We start from the raw sequence: 21724 nt of genomic DNA on the forward strand, positions 1-21724 counted from the left end.
AATAGATCAATAGGTCGAAGTTTTAACGAGATAAATTCAGAACCTTACGTCCTAACGCAGCTAATCTAGTCTAATTCAGCTCCAACTTCGACTACATCTCACTAGGTGTATAATTTTTTGCATTTTAGATTCTTCTGGACATGGCCAAACCGTATTGTACTAACTGTGTTAACTTTTTCCAGTTGTTTTGACCCTGACAATCCTTTTCGTTTCGGATTCGCAGAGGAGTACGTCAAGGTTGTATATTGTCGCCGCTCCTGTTTAATATATACTCTGAAGCCATCTTTCGAGAGTCACTTGAAGATAGAGACATTGGGATCAAAGTCAATGGAGTCTGGGTCAACAACATACGTTACGCCGATGACACAGTACTGATTACAGATAATATAGATGACCTACAACAACTAATTAATTTAGTATGCCGAAGTGAACAAGCTCGAAGTACATTCATAAAATTTAAAAATGTATTTACATGTACCGACTTTGATCTTGATCTTAGACTGAGACTTGTGCGGTGCTACGTTTGGTCAGGGCTTCTTTACGGGATGGAGGGTTGGACCCTTAAGGTGAAAAACATCAACAAATTAGAGGCATTCGAAATGTGGGTATATCGTAGAATCCTGAAGATACCATGGACTGCCAAAGTGAGGAATGAGGATATTCTCAGGCTTATCAATAAAGACTGTGAACTCTTTAACATCGTGAAGAAACGAAAGATTGCATATCTTGGCCATATAATGCGAGGCCATAAATATCAATTCCTTCAGCTGATAGTCGAGGGCAAGATCGAAGGTAAGAGAGGATTGGGACGGAAGAGGATGTCATGGTTGGGGAACGTGAGGCGGTGGACGGGTATACAAGATATTCAGACATTGATCCATACAGCTAGAGATAGAGAAGCCACGAAAAATGTGGTCGCGAACATCCATTAATGGATAAGCATTAAAAGAAGAAGAAGAATCCTTTTCGGAATGAGCTCTTCGTTTCCACATTTTTATGTAGATGCTTGGTATGATATTTTAAAGAAAAATGTTTAGTCGAATCTTCGATAACTATCATTTGTAGATAGTTGAAGTTTTTTTCCAAAAATGCCAAAATAAATGAGGAGAGAAGCTAAGAGTAGGTAAATGAACAGAAAGTAATTGAAAATCAAGAAAATCGGCCCCCAAATATTCTGAGCATCAAAAAAAAACTTGGAAATCTAGTTTGGGAAATATTATCAATTTGAGGGGGGTGAAACGGCGGATAATAAAAATTGTCAAAAAAGTAAAGTGTATTTCGAAAGAGTCATAAAGTTCATTTCGAAAATGTTTGTATAATGGCGATAACTTCCCGTGGTCGTTTTTCTATATTTCTGGAAATACCGCCAAAATTATTAAAAATAATTGTATAAGATGTAGATTAATACAGGAAATTATAAGTTTTGACCAGATATTAAGGATGTTTCTGTAGCTAATGTGCCTTAAGTGGGGCCAAATGATTTTGGAACATGAAAATTAGAAAAGCGAGTCGACTGGGTGCTAATTCACTGATTTTATTCCTTATATAATTAAACTAAGATATGGAATGATCTTTCCAGTGTGGTGATATTTCGAAAAAAATGTATTTAATTAGTCGTCGCTGCTTCAGTTATTTTCTATACTCAATAATAAACAAATCTTTCAACTATCAAAAACACAATCATTTTTAAGATAATCAGATAATGTCCGAATTGTTTTTTTTTGTATCTGTGCCTATGCTAATTAAAATTAAAAGCTTTGTTTGAATTTTATGGTGCTTGGACACGAATGTTTTTCGTTATCTTTGCAGGATATCCTAAATGGCCATTTTCCCAGTGGTTACCGTCGAAGGTGAGATAGAATGTGGCGTCTTATCTGTATCGCTTATCTCGTTCTCCCCTATTCACTGGTCAAATTATTATGTTGGCACCACTGCTTAGTTGCTGCTAAATATAAAACTCCCTAAGCGATAACCACAAATCGAGTGTTTTTGAATACATTCGGTAACCGACACATATAAAAATCGATAAATATTTATATATTTTTTTCGTATTTTCTTCTTCTTTTATTATTCTACAAGTACAACTTGAACTTGATTACATTTTATATTAGTTCTTTTAATAATTGCTGAAAAAATCACATTGTTCCTATTTAAATGTTTGTCTTAGGTTAATGAAAGTGGTGCGATTGAATAAACTCGGTTTTCGTAAACCATTTTTATTATCATCCAATCGAAATCAAATACAAAACGTGTACATTAAATTTATTAGAAGAGGAAACCCGCACTAACAGCGTAATACAAAACTAATAGAATAGAACAGAACAATAACACAGCTTATTTCTCTTCTTCTCCAGCTTCAATTATGTAACCAATGAAAAGACCTTAAAGCATAAAACTGTTTTCCTAAATACTCAATCTAATAAAATCCCTTACAAAGTCCTGCCCATAAAATAAACACAAGAAGACGAGATATAACCGCCTCGATTTTATGATTGGCCAGCCAATTAAATATACTCACCCTTCCATTGGTTCTGTAGGGATAGAGGGGATATTGAGATAGGTGGGAGAGAAAACATGGCTGATTTACTGTTCGTTAGCCTACGGAAGGAAAAGCTTGAGGTTAGTTTAACAGTTACAGCTGCTAAAGTCGCGTTCCAACGTTAACATCTATCACCTATTTTAACGTATATTTTAACAGTGATTTTTACTAGTGTGATAATCGGTGCGAATAAAACAAAAAAAAAAGCGAAAACTTTTTTTTAAGTTTTTCTTTTAGTGTCGAAAACTGTTCAACTGTCAAAGTGTTGGGTGTGGGAGAAATAGTGCCTGGCATGACAGTTCAGGACGATCCAAAGGTCATGCCTCAAACAGCAGCTACTAGATCACGTTTTATGATAACGGACATCTTGAGTGGACCTGCTGACGGGGCTGCGATTATTAGGGGAAGATCACCTAGTCCGGGGCCTAGGGATTTATCATTACACTCGAATCCCATACACGACAGTGATACGGATAGTTCTGGTCATCCGGATACATCCAGTATTTGTTCGAACGGTAAGTACGTCAAATTATAATAAACCGACACTGTCGCAAAAATTATTTTACGAGAAATATAAAAAAATTTGGTATCGAAATTTATAGGGTGTGTTGTTCAACGTATATTTTGTCGACGAATTTAAAATTACCACAGATCCACGGCAGATCAATGGTTTTATCAAGGTCTCAAAGGGCTTTGTGAGTAATGAGCGATATCGATTAAGGAATTTTTTTGAAAATTGCATCGGTGTGGTTGAGTGTAAAATACTTTTCGATTTAAACATCCTTCTGAGCTAATATTTTATTTGATATGTTCAACGACGTCTAATAAAAATCGTTAATCGTCGTTTTCAGTCACAAAACTGAATATTAAAAACGATTACGAATAAATTCATTCATGAAATTATAGAAAATTACGGCTTGTGTAACGGTATTTTATGAAATTATAGTAGATATCTACACACGCATTAAATGATGCACTTTTTGTACAATCGACATGCAATACAAGAATTTCCACACTGATGATCTTATTATTTTTCTATTGAAAATATACCGGAAACGTTATAAAATAACTCTTGAACTACTATTTTTGATAGAGATTCTAACGATTATAATCGTTTTAACAATTGATGAATTTATTTATCATATTTCCGCGGGTGAAATCCAATAATGATTAAAGCTTCACAAAAATTATGAATTTCGAGATTTATCTCGCTGTACCATATCATTCGATAAACAATGGATCAAGTCGAGATTTGTTAAGCTCAATCAAATTTTCAATCTGTTAAGTATTGACAAAAATCGAGACATATATCAATTTCGAATGTTATTGACTCAAAATAAAACTCCCTATGATTATTTTTCAAAAAGCCAACGTTTCGACCTTTTATTTAATCTTTATACAACATATATACAAGGTGTCCCGTCTTTATGGATGTTGAAATGTTGTATAAACCCATAAACTAAGCTGGGAACCTTCTAATTTGAAAAACTCCCCTTAATTATTGAAATTGATTTCGTACTTCAATCAGAAAAATACCTGAACACTTTTAACTTGTCTCAGTGATGTTTTTCTTATTTATCTAACATCTGACAAACCGTCAGTCCTCGTGGACTCATCATCTCCACTGGTTACCAATGAAAACATCGAATCGTAAACATAAAAGCATTTCTATTGGCCGAAGCCGTATGTACACAATTTTTTCGAAATATTCCTACTAGATAGTCTGCGATAAGAAGTGGCGTGGCTTGGTGAGATTTATTTCTTTAAATAAATAGAAATATGGCGTTCTTTAGACCATTGTTGAATTAACTAGAGTAAATAAATTTTACATTTATCGAGTAGTCACGAAAGGGGTTTCTGTGGATCATTTACAGAACCGAAAAACATGCATACAGAATTCAATGATACCAATTTAGAAACATTGCGTCAAGTTTTGTCAGTATGTGGTTTTAAACACAAAAATCTGAATAAACGAATGGCATTAACGATAGTTCGATAGACTATTTGCGTCAGATAAAAGACTATAGAAGTTCTAATAGACGAATGGGGTACAAAAAGAGCTCAGTTCAGGTCTGGTACCCTATTTAAGCCAAACTTCCTTATAAACAGGTACATTTTACTCGTCTACTGGTTTTATAATTTAATATTCAGTTGTGAAAAGTTGATAAAGTGATTCCCTTTTAACGAAAACTTTTTCGCATAAAATGAGTTATCTACGCCTATGGTAGATCAAACAAAATTGTCGGCAAAGGTTTTTATAATCTGCAATTGATTTTAAAAGAACAATAAGAAAGACACAGAACTAACTAAGATTTAATGCACACATGAGAGATTTTTCAGTTAATTAGATGTAGCAAGATTTAGTACTGTACGTGATATTATATCAAATGCGAATTGACAGTATTCGTTTGCACTTTTATCTAGAAAATTTTGATGAGTATAGTTTTCAATTAAATCGACTAAACTATGAATTATCTAGACCTCTCAATTCAAATCTACATATTTCCAAACACATTTTTTTAAACTCGATTGCTAAAAGATTACAATTAAGAAATAATTGTGCAATTCAATAGTTTGGGTTCCCAAAATGGATTTTACTATAGTACATAATTTCGATTATAATATTTGGCATCCAACTTGCTTTTTCCCACGCAGTGATAAACATTTTGATCTTTTCTTCGGCACCGTCATTATACCCGTCTCGTCGACGTTCCAAATCCGTTCGGCCGGTATTTTATATTTTTCAAGCACCTCAGAAAGCAACGAAAAATATTTTTGTACAGCAGGTTTATTAGAATCCATGGCTCTAGCAAGTGGATGTTGGTGCGGGGGTACGAAGTTTAACGTTTGGGTATCTCTTTAGAAAACTGTGTAACCAAGCTTTACCGGCCACTTTTTTGGCTTTATTAAATTGATTAGCCATTGCGTTGAGCTAACTGAAAAGCCAAACTTCGAAAGTCATTCAAAGTAAAACCAAATAGTCGCGATTCCATAGACAAAATGTGTTGCACCAACTCTTCTTCTTGCTCCTCAAAGAAAACCGGTCTGTGACGGTTTTCCCCTGAATCCCACTTTTTATTTTTTTTACTCTGGCTTCAATCGTTGTGCGAGGTACTTCAAATTGTTTCGAAGCTTTAAGTTAGCCCATTATTCCTTCGAGAACCTCTTCTACTGCTTGGCGCATACTTTCCTCATTCCAAGACTGCCGATCGGTTTTTCTTTTATATTGTCCCATCTTTTAATCAGCCTGTAAAAAACAAAATTTAAAATCGTCATTAAATTCTATAGCGTTTTTGATTGGACAAAACCGGATAGTATCCTATTTTGCCCGACAGCACATTAAAAAATGTTTTTCAAAATTTTCTCACAAAAAAATTAGTCGTCATATTCACAAATGTCACAAAATATAGACACATATTTACAGATTCATAAAAAATACTCACCGTTATTTATTTCGCTTGTTAAAACTAACAAATTCTTAATTAAACACCGCTACAACAAAATAGCATAATCCTAAGTTTTCAATCTGTCACTGTCACTCACCACAGATCGATAAATAAACTGCCTAACCACCTGCTACATTTAAACAAACGTTATTTATAGCGATTAACACCTCCAATCGTCAGATGGCGCTAATTATTTTTAAATTTTGGCCAGTATCCCGTTTTATCCGACTATCCCGTTTTGGCTAACTCTAACCCCTAAATATAATTTAATAATCATCATTTTCCAGACTTATTTTTCTTTTTATTAATTTCTCGTAATTAGAAAAATAATTTTTCGTCTATTTTTATAACTTTACAACACATTTGATTGTTATATAATGAAATGATTTTTTTTATATCTCCCTCGAGACATAATAGAAAATTCATTATCGATATTAATTGCATCTAATTTACTTTTAATGACATTTTAAATTGATATCGGTTATTTAAAACGAATGATGTGACATTAAATACTTGTACCAAAACTACACAATCATACATTTTAAACTACGTAAATTTTCAAAAAATTACTATATTTATTATATTTTTATTGTTGATATGAAAAAAAGAAATCAAAATTAAATCGAATATATAGATTTCAAAAAATCTGTGTAATATAATTGAAAGAAAAATGAGGCATTTCTTGTCCAAAATATGGATGACCACTTTGGATTGAGTCTAATACTGGAATGTTAGTTGAAGGAATTAATCTGAAGCAAATGCTCAAAGTACTAGTTGATTAATTGCTCTACGTCTGTTCTCTTCGTTCTAATTGTTTTTGTTGATTTCGTTCATCTTATATCTTGCATGACTCTGGATTTGGTCGTTTGTCCACTCAAATTGGCCCCGTGCGTCTTGCTGACTGTACGCAAAATAAATCAAAAAATACTTATTGGTGATAAACAGTGACTTAATATTGTATTCGTTTACTTATTATTCAAAACACGTATATTTATAAACGTTTATGTTTTGATTTAAAACTATGTCCTATAAAAGTTAGGTACAACATGTACAGGTACGGTAATGATCGTTGTTGGCGGGAAATAACACCAAGTGTTTATTTACATGAGAAGAAAAACTGTCTTTATCAGTTATTGATAATGTTTGATGAATAAATTGATCAGTTATCGACCGGCGACGGTGGAAAATCGCATTAAATTGTGAGAAAAAAAACATAATTAAATAAAATTGAGGTTATAAATCTCGAATAAGAATTTGAAGTACTACAATTATTATAATCGATTGCAGCCCTATTGGGAATCTGTGTATAAAATAAGTAAAAATCAAAATGAAAAAATAGGGGTTAGTCGTAGAAGGGTAAAAGATGAGAGTAATGTGATTTTTTTGTATTCAAAGACATAACAAACTAAATATGTTGCCAAACATTGAAGTTTATAATTAACAAAACGAAATAAAATTTCTTAAATCAATCGATCAAGACGTTTCGGAAGAGTGTGTTAACTAACATTGAAAAGCGTTTCTTCTATACATCGTTTAGGTTCGTAAACAGTAACTTCGTTCACCATAATCTAAGATGTCTCATATTTTAGTTTCCATTTCACTTATTGGTTTTGCGATGTCGTAGAAAGATTCCACTCCAACGAATGGCAGTGTTGTGAAGTCCCTTGGGCCTTAACTGTGATCAAACAACCTGAGCATATAAATATAATCGCAAAATTATCATTTGCTATTTTTTTCGTAATAATGACTAGTTTATCTAGAGGGGTATTCTATTTATCCAAATTCATTCCAAGAAATTCGTAATTTCCCATTTAAAGTACCCAAAATTTTGTTTTTGCGTTGAAATTCAACATTTTGATGTATTTAAACACGTAATTAAATAATTTTTGATCTAATTATATTTAAATATAAAATAGTTATGGATACACATTTTTAACAAGGTTTTTTCTTTTTTATTTCCAACATTCAACATAATTAAATTCAATTCTAATATATTCATACGATTGTTTATAATATATGTAAAATATTTCTACTCGTTATTTCATGATTTATGACAACTAGTTTCATTTAGGTACCAATGTATTAAAAATAACGAAACTGTTTTATATTTTGTACGTTAAATATTCAACTTCGGCGATAGATATGGAATAGATTAAAAATTCGTATTTTTTTTTTTCAAAATTTAAAATTCCCTTAAGCTCATTCGAACCTACAGACATAGACGATGTTTGGATTTTCAAAAATACCTTCATCGACAAATTTAGGAAATGAAAAATGTCTAAGTAGGTATCACAAGGTCAAATAGTAATTACGAACTTCCACCGGGATGTCCTCAAGCGGTTATACGTTCAGTTCAGTAGATACAGAGAAGACTTGGTTCCGGTGGATTTCTGGAATGAGGTTAGAATGAGACCGTTAACCATAAACGATGGTTATTTGAAATATTTTATCATCAATAGACTTGACATTGGAATTAGAAGAAATCTTAAGGTATTTAGCACTTCAGGGTGGTTAATGTAAAAGGATAACTGCTTTTAATGCACCATATTCAATTCCCATGCAAGGTAGGTTAAGGTAACTTCGAAATAGAATGATCGTGGTTTATTCGGAACATACTTTTTCATATTTTTACATTCCCAACGTATTATGAAGTTTTTCACTTTGTCTATTTGATTCTACAATTTTTTGTTAATTTGTTAATGTTTTTCAACCAAAAAAAGATCAGATTTTCAATCTACTTCTACGTTAATATCAATTGCATCTTTCAACAATTTTATCTGTTACTGTTTCTTCAGTTTTCTCTTTGGCATAATCCAATATCTATCCTAGCCACAAAACAATCTCTTTCTCAGTAATTCCGTTTTGAAAATTTGATTAGATACTTTGTTTACCTTTAAGGTTGTGCCTTTCGCGTGATATGACATATATCGTTATAATACGATATTAAATATTTATTTTTCTAATAGTAGTCTTTCGCTCGTGTTGATCCAAATCATCGTGAACAAACCTTAATCGAATATTGAATAAATTATGAAGAGGTAAGTTATTTGATTTGTGTACGTTTGTTGACCAACTGTATTAATCAATTATTTATATTGCTTTCAACCAAATCAACAAGGTGGAAACTTCAACACCGAATAAACAACATTAAAACCAAAAATATTCAATATTCACATATATATTTTCGATTGATAGTTTTCCATCGTTATCTACATTAGTTTCCAAGATCTTAAGCTTTCCAAGTCAACTTACAAAAGGACACTCGGCATTTGATAAGCAAGTTCCGAGCTTTACATCGAGGCAAATGTAAAGCTTTGCACTTGATTTAGATCTTTTTTCTTAAAGACCTCCAAAGTCTTTCATAAAACTTAGAGGAGAGTCCAAGTGCTAAACATCCACGCGAACGATGGTAAGGGTGGTTCTTGGAATGACTAGGGGTGGTGGAATGTTTTTCTTCGTATCCAACTGCGGATTTATCCGAGAGATTTCTAATTCAACATCTACTGAAGAATTCCTTTATCTATAACATCTTTAATTGTTTCTAATTCCTTCGATTTTTGAGAATATTGTTCATAAATTACTTATTTTTTGTCTCTTTTGTACCTTCTATCTTCTATTTTATCATTATTTGTGTCATTCCTTCTTCGTGGTTATCTTTCAAATGTATCTCTATATATTCGCAGCTTCTAATTATTTAAATTATATTAATTTTTCTTGTATTATGATAGATATTTTATTATTTTTGTATGCGTCGTATCGAATACACCGTTAGAAATTCATTTCAATTCTTATTTTTTTCTTATCGTATTTTCCTTTCATTTTTAATCTGAGGGTCGGAAATTTGAGATCGGATTAAAGATAAGGGCGTGAAGCAAATAGAGTCAACACAAACATTCACACCGTTTTTTTTTTGGTTCATACTAGAACTGACTAACGTGTTTTTTATGAAAATAGTTTCGTGACGTTTTATAATTCCGGTGATGGGCCATTTGATTTATTAAGTTGGTGTTTCTGGAATCGTTGGCGATATTCATACACTGTCAGACGCGCGTTTCGATAACCAAGTTATCATCTTCAGATACTGAGTTTGACAAATCGTTATTTCACTTTGATATTGTAAAACTATTTGAACAAATCATAAAAGTGGAAAATTTGGTTGAAATCAGCTCGAAAACACTCTAAACAGCAATGTAAAGTTCGTTTCGTTAAACTTTGTTATTAATTTACTGAAAGTATTTTGTTATATGATTTTGGTTAGGATATACATTATTACACGATCCATTGTGATTTTCAATAAAAATTTATTGAATCGTCAAGTTGGTTTCTAGATAATTGAGGCGTTCCGTACATAAAACTCACTCTGTATATTGAATTTAATACTAAAAAAATCTGTTGTGGAATTCATCATCACCAACAGGAATTTGTATAATTCAGTTTACGATAACTTTTTTGGACTATTACCTGATGAATATTGTCATATAGCCTGTTGTTAATCCTTATAAAAAACAATGTTGATTCGAAAAATACCTATAAATGTGTATATAATCTGTATAATTTCTATTAAGTAATCTTTAAACATATAAATTTGTTTATTCGCTTTGGTAAACTCGTAGAAAAGTTATTTCCATCCATTATAATTTCAAAATTGAGGATTTGAAAGTATTATGACTTTATAATAGGCACATTTTAACATTCTTTCTCACAACACGTCAATTTACATACATACTATTCGATAATTTTAAATTAAGCATTCACTAAAGCGTGCATATATAAAACTTAACATTTCTCGACTCCTCTATGATTTTGATGTAATATTTAATTATGTTTCCTTTCAATCAAATTAAATGATTCCCCGCTTAATATATTCCTCATTTTGTTCTGAATACTTTCATTTTTTATAATGGGCGAATCAAGAATTCATGAATAACTAACTAAAATCATTTTATTAACAATTTAACTTCAACCGACCGAATCTCCATAGACATACAAGAATTTGAAAACGCGAGAAATCATTAAACATAGCCGGTCTTCATCTTGGTCTTGCAGCCTCATATGTGGTCTTGAAATCTTATATGTGGTCTTGCAGCCTCATATGTGGTTTTGGTCTTGGTCTTGCAGCCTTATATGTGGTCTTGCAGCCTCATATGTGGTCTTACGCCTCATATATGGTCTTACGCCTCATATGTGGTTTTGGTCTTGGTCTTGCAGCCTCATATGTGATTTTGGTCTTGATCTTGCAGCCTCATATGTGGTCTTGCAGCCTCATATGTTGTCTTGTAGCCTCGCATGTGGTCTTGCAGCCTCATATGTGGTCTTGCAGCCTTACATGTGGTCTTGAAGTCTCATATGTGGTCCTGGTTTTGGACTTGCACAATCCCGTCTTGGTTTTGGAGTATAGGTATACAAAGAATGCCATAAAAGCAGTTTGGAATGTATCAAAATTGAAAAAAATGTGTATTTTCGGAATGGTACGTAACTGAGTTTTCTTAAAATGAAAATTTCTCTTAGAAGTTCTTAAGAATACTTCATTTGGTGTAGTAATAGTGATGTTGAATGCTGTTGTAGCTCGATCGGCGCTGGTGACGTAAGCAAGTGATTGGCGCGCTGCAGAAAAAATGAAGGCGAAGTAAAAATATTAAATTTTTAGGAATTAATATCAGCGCTATTATGAGTGCTAGAGACGTGCTGTAAATTACAAAATTTTTATTACAACATGACTAATTAATTAAAAATTTGAATCCAAAATATTTTCCTCCGAAAGTTCATTAATCTTTGTTAAACTAAATTTTCAGATCGTTTTAATGGCATAAAAGTTTTTGGAGTTTATCAAAAACATGTTGGTATAGAATCTCACAAAGAGATTGAAGATGCTGGTTATAAAGCAAAACAAAATGCAATACTATCTTAGTTATATGTAAAATTCCTTGCAGTTTTATTGACTGGATGCATGCACCTGGTAATTCTAAGGAAGCTAATACATCAGATAGAATTGAACCTTCCCTATGATCACCTACAGAGTCTTCGTCATTCCAACTACTTCTAGGAACAGAAGAAACTTTCTAAAAGGTTAAAACTTTTAACTGAAGATTTCTAGTCTTCTAATATCGTCAATTTAAGAAATATTGACCTTATATATATATATTTTTTTTATCTTAATATTCTCTTGTGTAACCATGTATCTGGTTAATCAGGTATAGAGTGACGAAGATTCCCGGTTCAAATCAATTAATAGACCTTATATAACAAAATTAGATAAGGTCATCGAATGACCGTCGATAGTGAGTCACAGGTATCGTTTAGATTAATAGTCCGCCAGAGGGCATTCGGTTAACACTTCCCATAATAAATTCCCATCCACTCAAATTTGTATTTGAGAGCCGTTAACAGTCGGTTCGCGTGACGTTTCGACGATCATTTGAATATCGCTCGAAATCAAATATAAATAGAACGAGAGCGTTTTGTTATATACCGTGTCCTGACAGATCTTTGGAATTCGAAAAGTCCTTCGTTTTTATTTATCCAACACAACGTGAATTAAGATGTTATCGTCGGTAACGGCGAGGCTTTACGTGCGTACGCCCTTTCATATTTTCCTCGTTAAATTCGAATTTATAATTTAGAACAAAATGTTCTGTTGATTGATGAGATTTCCACCATTTTTAGTGGCACTTTTACCACTCCAAATTGGAAAATTTGTACTGTCGATCAAATAAAAAGTGATTAAGAGCTAATTTACTTTAAATAAATGCCTGATTCTCTTCTTCAAATTTGATATTGACAGATAATTTTCAGCAATCTTCTAGTTTTCGCTCAAAATTGGCGTTGAGGTTTCAAGCTTCCATTTAAAACAAGAGGTTTGAGTAAACATTGCGTTTGAGTATCCATATTCTCAGTTCCAAAATGAAACTTCTTGTCAACACTGAAGAGGACTATTTTCTGATGAAGATTTTCTATGAGTCGAAGCTGAAAAGGTGGACGAACACACCCCTATTAATACACAGTGGTAAAATTAATTCATGGACCGGACTCAATTTGTTGCAAATTATTTAATAGATGTTTTCTGTTTTGTTTTAGGACTTCTGTTATGGTCGATTCCATACCGATTATCCAACAGAAGACAGAGTTTTACAAACCGTAAATTCGTTAATTTTATTCTGCTAATTATCAATTTTTCTATTTATTAATTGGGCTAATTTAGAAACAGAATAACCGTTCGTAATATTTTTGAAACAATATATGAAAAAACGGTAACAAATTCATCTGACTTGTTCTGTGTGAATAAATTTAAAATTAGTTTAATTAAACATTCGAGTCCAACAATGAAACTGTGGCTATTGTGTTAAAAAAAAACATAATTATCGTATATTGTGAATGATGTGAAGAATCAGAACTTTATTAATGAATAACGAGCCAACTATGACTACAGTGGCGGCTAAAAACGTAATCGAAATAACAACTAAAACATAATCACGTTGGAAAAAAGTATAGATAAAAAAAAATAACAAATATAAATACAAAAAATGAAAATAAATTATCTAAGAATCAATTGTAACTTAACGAAGTAAGCAAATGAAAAATTTCACACGTTTGTGTAGACGGTACTTTTATAATATGTAACTACGAGGGTTTTAACGAATATATATAATTGGATATGACTTTTCTTGTTGTTCAAAGATCAAGTTTGAATCAACTGTCGGCATATTTTTTCCATTCCGATTGAGGTACCTCCAAAACATGTGATTAATCCCCTGTCACGATCTTTTGAAGCACCGCGATTGAATTTCTTTGGACCGATCGACACGAGCTTCTTTTCAAGAGATTTGACAGCTAAATATAACTGTACTATCGAAGGTAAACCGAAACCTAATAACTTTGGACAAGAGGATCGAAAAGGCTTATTAACTTGCCAAACTGGGATCGAAAAACTACCCATACAGGATTTTACGATGGACCCAGTATAGGCCCAGACTTGGGCCAAGTATCTACAATTTTGGATCTAGTTTGGAAGCCGTCATTGGCCCAGAATTGGTGAAACTCTGGGATGATAACAATGTTCTCTAAATATCTATTATGGATAAGATATTAGAACATAACTTTATACAGTTTTTCAGAGCTCTGCTGACTATAAGATGGCCGAGGTCAGATTACCAAGACTTCAACCAGGCTTGGGCCATTATCTCATCGTGGACCTAAGCTAGTTTAAGTCTGGGGGCTCCTACATAGGTACCAATGAAGCAGGTTCAATACTTATTATAACCAATTTTATTATCGATTCCTTCTATTAGTAATTTGTTCGCTTTACTGGCCCCAAATTCAACTAGTCACTTCTAAGATTCCATTTTCATAAAATGACGTGTGTTCAGCATTCATACGTGCTTACAGTTTTTCTCAATGATGTTAAAAGCTGGTATTTTTAACTACATTGACATTCGAAAGTTTTAAATCACGATAGGCTTATCAGAAGACTTAGAGGAGCTGATTAGTTGTTTAAAACTGTTTTCAAAAATACAGCTTTAGATCCCGAATATATATACTTAAAAACTTTTTCTATATTTATTTTTTTTTGTAGTGAATTGTAAATATTTGCGCCGCCACTGGATTAAACTGCTAGTTAATATGTTTTTTCATCAAACTGATATCCAATTAAATTTAATCAGAATGGTATATAAACTAATTTCGGATTACGTTTATGTCAAACGCCAATTAATTTTAATTTCTAAAAAAGTTGATTGTTGTTAATTTTTTTGTTCACAAGGAAATGAGTACCATTTCACATCTAGACCAATTATGAATCAAAATTATTGTACGGTTGTTAAAACGTAATTTATTTGTCACTGTACGGCTAATACATATAATAGCAGATTATTGTGTAAGTCAGTACCAGACATATACAATAAATAAAACAAACATGCTATCAAAAATGTTTTTATATTGCAACGTACGTAATTTATTTATGTATATGAGATACGTTCGAACGAAGAAATCTTTAGTAAATATTTATTTTTAGTTTAATTTTTAAGTATTTGGCGCAGTCAGTGGGATAAGGAAATCTCAGAATTCTTGGTAATTCAAACAAGAACGTTTTTGAACAGTAAAAACATCAAATTAACGGATCATCCGCCGTACAGTTCTTGTTTGGTACCCAATGAAATCTTTTTATTCCCGCAAATCAAAAATATGTTACGAGGTCAACGTTTTTCATAACATATTTTGGAATTACCTCAATCGGAGTGATTAAAAAGCACGAAAATCTGTATTGATTGTTTTGTAAGCTGTTTCCAAAAAAAGCCTCACAGTTTTTTTTTCTACGGACAGCTTCAAAATTGCTGCTGTCTCAGTGATTTTTTGAGATATCGTTTTTTTTTTTAATTGTCTATCTATAAACTTAAGTAGCAGTTTATCAATTTATGAATAGTCATATCACTATGAATGAATTATAAAAGTAGTTACAAATCTGACTTAACTATATGAACAATCGGAATGTTTGTCTATGAATATAATGATTCGTAAAAAACTGATTCTTTGATGACGTGTATGTTGTTACGTAAAAATATTCCTTCTTATAAAATAGTTTCGGTTTAAATTATATACTCGATCCACACCCGAAGGTGATATTATTAAATCAATTTTTGCTTTTCAACAAAGAGAATAATAATAATTCGACCTCACTCTCGACTAATGATATTCGAAACATTCCACGAAACTCAAATAAAAACATACAGTAGTTAATTGCAATAATTTCGTGGGAGCCCTTAATCACAAAATACCGTGTCAAGATGGAATGATCTAAATTGTTCGACTTCCGTACTTTTTACAACACGTTTTGCTAGTTTAATGATCTAACGACAACAGATATTAGATGTTGTGCATATATACAAGGTGTCCAATTCTAATTAAAAAAACTCCCCCTAAAACTAAACACATTACGTAAAAAACGCATGAAATTTATTAAAAAAAAACTACAATTGAATAATTTTTTCTTTTCAAAATCATCTTCGTAATGCAAATTGTTTAGGTATAATATTTAGATTTTTAATCGGGTTTGTAGTTCAATCAAATAAACACCTGAAAACCCTCAACTTGTCCCAGTGAAGTTTTTTTTTAACTTATGAATTCTATTCCTAAAAAAATAATCTGGAATATGCTTCAACGATTATTATTAACTCTTCGTTAACTGGAAATAGTTTTCAATGCGTTTCTTAAGATGTGGTATGATTCAAAATACAGAGACGACCGCAAATCTATGACGAAGTTAATAGAAAAGATAACTTGAACTTACTATAATAAATTACTATTTACAAAAAAAAAATATATAAAGAAAGATAAAACTAAAAAGTCTTTGGAAACGGCGCAGCTTCGTTGAGATCTTGGCGTATCGCTGTCTAGAGAAAACGGGTTCGTAAAAGTATTAAACAATGAGTAGGTAGAAGGTATTGGTTTTTCCTAAAAAAGTGTATCAGGTATATCGGGGAGAATTAACTTAATTTACTCGAAATTTCCTAGGTGAGGTATCGGTCAGATGTGGACGGATTATCGTTTTATTTAGGGAGTTTGTACTACTTGTATTTTTAAATGCAAGTCCAGCCACATAACCTTCCTTCCAGTGATGAAGTTGTACGAAGCGAACTCGCCCAAGTTCCTGCTGTTGTAGTTGAGCTAGTCCATCGGCTGTCGTTTTAAATTAAATATTTTCAAATGCAAAATAACACGGCGTCTATACTTTATTAATTTTCCCTGTGGTATTTTTATTTTATAAGAGGGTGTGTTATAATGTTGACCAAGTCTTTTTCCGCATCCAGTTGATCCAAAAGTTCAAGATAAAACTCTGAGTTTGTTGTTCTACCAGTGTGAGAGACTGTCAACTTCTCGACAGATTCCTCAACACTTTTTCTTAGTTTCTCGTTTGGATTTTGGTAAATTCTAGTTTCAAATACAGTTAAGAAATTACAAAAAACCTTTCTAAAAGACTTCTAATGCTGTTGAGGAAGTGACACCCATTTTTTACAGATTTTTCTGTAATCTCATGAATGAATTATTTCATTTACTATCTTGTATCCTTTTTGATATGTTTAATAGCGTTATTGACGTGGATAATCGTGGGTAAATAAAAAATTTACTTTCGAAAATCCGAAGTTACAATTGAGAATATGTACGAATGAGTTTACTAGAACGACGGGTCTAATATCGCCATCTGTTATTGAAGGACGAAACAAAAAAAAATATATGTAATATTAATTGGAATAAATAATTTTTAGAATGTCGACCAAAGGCTTCCTCTATTTACGTAATGCTTGCGTGATTTTAACAAAGCAAAGGAAGTCCAGATTCTGCATTTTCAACATTTATTACAATAAACAGTTTATGGTCTGTGTGCGATCATTTCCACGTTCTATACATTCTAATTGTTTTATTTTTAATAGCCGAATCGGTTATACTGAACACGTATCATTTTTAATTATTACCTACACTGGGAAAAAATATTTTTCGAATTTTCCTTTACCGGTGTTAATAAATAAAAAAAGTTATGGATAGAAAAAAATTTCAAAGAGAAAACTAAGAAACATTAAGCTTTAAAATCTGGAAAACCTTAAAAAAATTTGGGAGAAAATTTGGAAATACAAAGTTGATTCAACTAGCTACATATTTTCCAGGGAAAGGATAATTCGTGATTGGATATTTTGCAGTTTGACAGCTGCTCAAAACACTCAAAATTTTGTTTATAACTGAACAAAAAAGAACCGAACGTTAAATTTTTATTTGGACTTCTCTCCTAAAAGCAATAGATGTAAATATTGGAACCGGGATGTCTATGGATTAAAATTATGTAAAGAATAGTCTCTAGATACGAAAGATGGTCATTTTAATGGAACTTGATCTAAGAGAAAGTTCCAATTCCAGAAACTTTGTAGTAGGATAGAAGATTTGACCTTCAGATATAAAATAATTCAGCGAAGAGAGCAGCTCTGTTAGGAACGCAATAAACCTTAAGATGATTCAAAATGGAAAGAAGATTGATAAAGACATTAATACTACGCCGAAAACGAAGATGAATTGCAGTATATCGGTTCCAAACAACATCAGAAAACCTTAAGATACAGATATCAAAATCAATAGTAAAAGGAAATAGCCAGGATAAAGGACGATCCACGAGATCGAAACGACAATTGATAAAAAATCAAGACCTCACAGCCAACTTCCCAAGATATAACACGAAAGCAAGACTTTTGAAGAAGCTGAATAGTAGAAGAAACAAGATTTAGTCTTAAACAAAAAGAAGAAGAGATTAGTCAAAAATGAGATTGATATACAATAAAAGAAGAATGCCAACTAGATAGTTACCAAAATTTTCGATAATCCGAACGCGAATAATAAAATTGGTAACATATTAAATTGAAACCAACCCATCATGTAGTAAAATTGACTTTTGAAATCGACCATCAACTAAATACGTTAAGAGGATTACCTTTTCGAATAAGCTATCTCTTTCTTCGGCTCGTTCTATCTCGCCCTAATCCTATCAAAGTTGACATTTAAATTTGGAGCTCTCTTTTGTGTTATCCTACAGACCAGAAAAATCACTACTGGTTTTTAAAAAGCAATTTTCCCTCTTTCATATTGTAGAACACTTTTTGATGTTTTAATACGATAATGGACACCTCATGAAGACGTTAAGGCCCATCTGACAGATTGTCGCCCTTATTCGGATTAAAACGCCGTGTCGATATTTAAAATATCAAACCGGGGTTATGACAAACAGGTATACGGAGATTTAACAGTATTTAAATAGGGTTGCTATAAAAAATTACGATTTTAGGCAATTTTATCTTTTAGTCTATAAATTCATAAAGAAACAGTGTTAATATCAAATCCTTCTATTTCTCAGTGTATAAAAAGAAGAAATTTTCTCCATATGTTTGTTCTATGTTTGCTGTCAAACGTCACGTGTCAATTTCTCATTTTATTTGTTTCAATTTATCAGTTGTCATTTTCTGTGTGTCACTTGTCAATGGTAACAGCCGCGTTCCATGCATAGACTGGCGTTTTATATAATTTTCATTATCAAAAAATTGGACAATTTGAGAAATTTCTGGTTTAATATATCTTCGTTTTACTGTGGGGAGATTAGAGAAAGGAGTGGACAATTATAACAGATATAAATATAACTCAACTTTCTTTGTATTTCATTCTAATATGTAATGTCACATCGCCAGCGCCTCTAGCGATAAATCTACGTACTTAATACGTTAAAATTTCGTATTTTAGAAAATTTTTTGAACCTCGAAAGTAAAGTTGATTTAAAAGTGACTAAAATTTGAATTTTAATCACTAGATTGAACGTACAATATTTCCGTTTACTATTATTTGATGTAATATTCGACTATTGTTTTAGTCGTCCCGACGACGACGTCCGTTAATAGTTATCATCAGGGGATGAATAAGGGACGATGCCGGATGTTGCGGACCAATCAGAGAGATTGTGACGCCGCTATAGCGTCGCGGCGCTTCCACGCTTTTACGCCTTTTCAATGGCGTCAGATTATAATATTGACATACGAATAACGTATAATTTCAACCAGTGCTAATCACCCATAACCGAACAAAACCCACATAATTGTTATAAATAATGTTTTAATCTTGTTAATTATAACACGTATAGGTAAATAAACTGGAGATGCCGGTTATGTAGCTTTACATAAATTATATTAAACAAACATTTTTACATCCAATAACGATTTTGAATTATTTTGCATATAGTTAACCTTTCAACCACCCACTTTCGAGTTTATTTACACGTTTATAATACGGATAATACATGTTTGTTTTGATATACGAGGGTTGGTAAGTTTTGAGAAAGATCTCGCATCATCAATTCACGAACAAGATCGATTTTAGACGATCCTTCACGAAAATAGTCCTGTAGCGACAACGATTGAATTTGGAAAACTACGGCGACTCGGGATGGTGCAGTCGAAACGAGCGGCACACTGGTTTAATCCACGTCGAAAGTCATAGAAACTATTGAATTTTTAAAGTATCTGTAAACAAGTCAAACAGCACTCGTATAACAAAACGTTCTGTATACGTTCACTATTAAAAATAGCGGATTTGACATATTCACATCAGGAATTTTATTAAAAGTTTTCTCAGTCGTTTTAATTCAAAATTTTGATTATCATCATTCACGATTTATAATGTCTTTTTGGCAATGAAACTTCAGTAAAAATGAAACTGATTAAATGTATAATAAACCACGTAATAACTTCCGGAGTTTGTAGTAAAATGTAAGTTTTGTTTCTGAATGTTTTCTGGTATTTTAAATTTCACATAATTCACAACATAATTCATTATACTAAGATTATTTGACTTTTTTTTATAAATTATTATCTGATCATCTTATTTTCTGTTGTTAATACTTTGACAGATTTGTAATCCATAGAATAACTTTCATAAAATATGCGTTCAGCATGTGAACATTTGGAATAATTTGTTTTGAGTTGGTGAGTGCCTTTTAGATTCATCAATGTATTTTTTGTTACAATTAAGAGACTATCAGTAGATTGTGACCTCCTTCTAATACCAAAATAAATGTTAAAAATATTATATAGGATATTTTATAGAATAAATGAAGGATTGAGATTCAATAACAAAATTTGTGCCATATATTTAAAAAAAAATGAAGAAAGGATCGGGTACACAGATTAAAATTACTAAAGAACGAATGAGTAGGTAGAAGAGATTTGAATAAAAAGGAACTTATGCTCTAATCTATAAAGAATCGGTTTTATTCTATTCGTTTTGTTCTACAAATGAATAGAAAATACGAATTTATATGGGAAGGTTCGTGAAAACTTTGCTAAAAACCAAAGGAATCAATACAAAATGTTGTGTGTGCAATAAAATTTTTTCGAAAACTCTAATGTTAGAATAAATAAATCCGAAGTGACTACTGTTTACATTTTCTTTACCTGAGGTTGAATTCATTTTGAAAATTATATCAAAGGACGAAAAGATTACAAAGCAAGTCATGAATCTGCAACGCTAATTATAAATAGAAAAAGTGTTAGGTAACTATTAAAAATTATTTATTAAGTGTCATTAAAATATTTTATTTCCGACATAAACTGATTCTCGTCGCAAGCAAGCAGGTTAATTAACTGAAAGTAATAAAATTGTAATTAAAACGAGTTATTATTATTTCCATTTCTATATAGAAAACGAAAATATTCACCACGAATGTATAGAAATTACGATTACAGCTTTTTAGATATAAAATATAACCCAATGATTAATTATAAGTTAATAATTAATTAAATAGAGTAGTAGATTTATTTTGTCCCCTAAATTTTTCATATTAACGACATGCTAAATCAAATTTTTCTATAATATCTAGGAAATTGTCACAATTTTGTGTTTTTTTCCTTTCGCAAAATTTAATTGTGAAATTACATTATATACGAGGGTTAGTACTTAAGTACAAATAAAAACAAATGTGTTAAGAAACCACTGAGACAGCTCGAGTTTTTTTGGACTTATCACACAGTAAGGTTGTAGATTTTGTTGGTGGGGTGAGGAAATTGTACAGTGCATCTTTAGAACAAAATATTTGCGAAGATTCCGTAGATGATTCTGTAATTTAATCCAACTAACTAACTAACTATTTCTTGAGATATTCAAATTTCACGTAGAAAACCTACAACAACTGTTGACAAATCTTTGAATGTTTGTGTCATGTTAGAAA

At 31.8% G+C, this 21724-nt stretch overlaps 1 protein-coding gene across 1 annotated transcript in view; it reads left to right on the plus strand.

Annotated features, from left to right (window-relative positions):
• Nucleotides 1-2607: 2607 nt before the first annotated feature.
• The window catches only part of LOC130900889 (homeobox protein B-H1-like), a 48481-nt gene continuing 29364 nt past the window's right edge, over nt 2608-21724 (plus strand). The window contains exon 1 of the mRNA XM_057811819.1: nt 2608-3054. Within this exon, the coding sequence (XP_057667802.1) occupies nt 2832-3054 (223 nt within the window). The 5' untranslated portion in view covers nt 2608-2831. The remainder of the gene's footprint in view (nt 3055-21724) is intronic.

Source organism: Diorhabda carinulata, chromosome X, assembly GCF_026250575.1.
Source record: "Diorhabda carinulata isolate Delta chromosome X, icDioCari1.1, whole genome shotgun sequence".
Taxonomy (NCBI): domain Eukaryota; kingdom Metazoa; phylum Arthropoda; class Insecta; order Coleoptera; family Chrysomelidae; genus Diorhabda; species Diorhabda carinulata.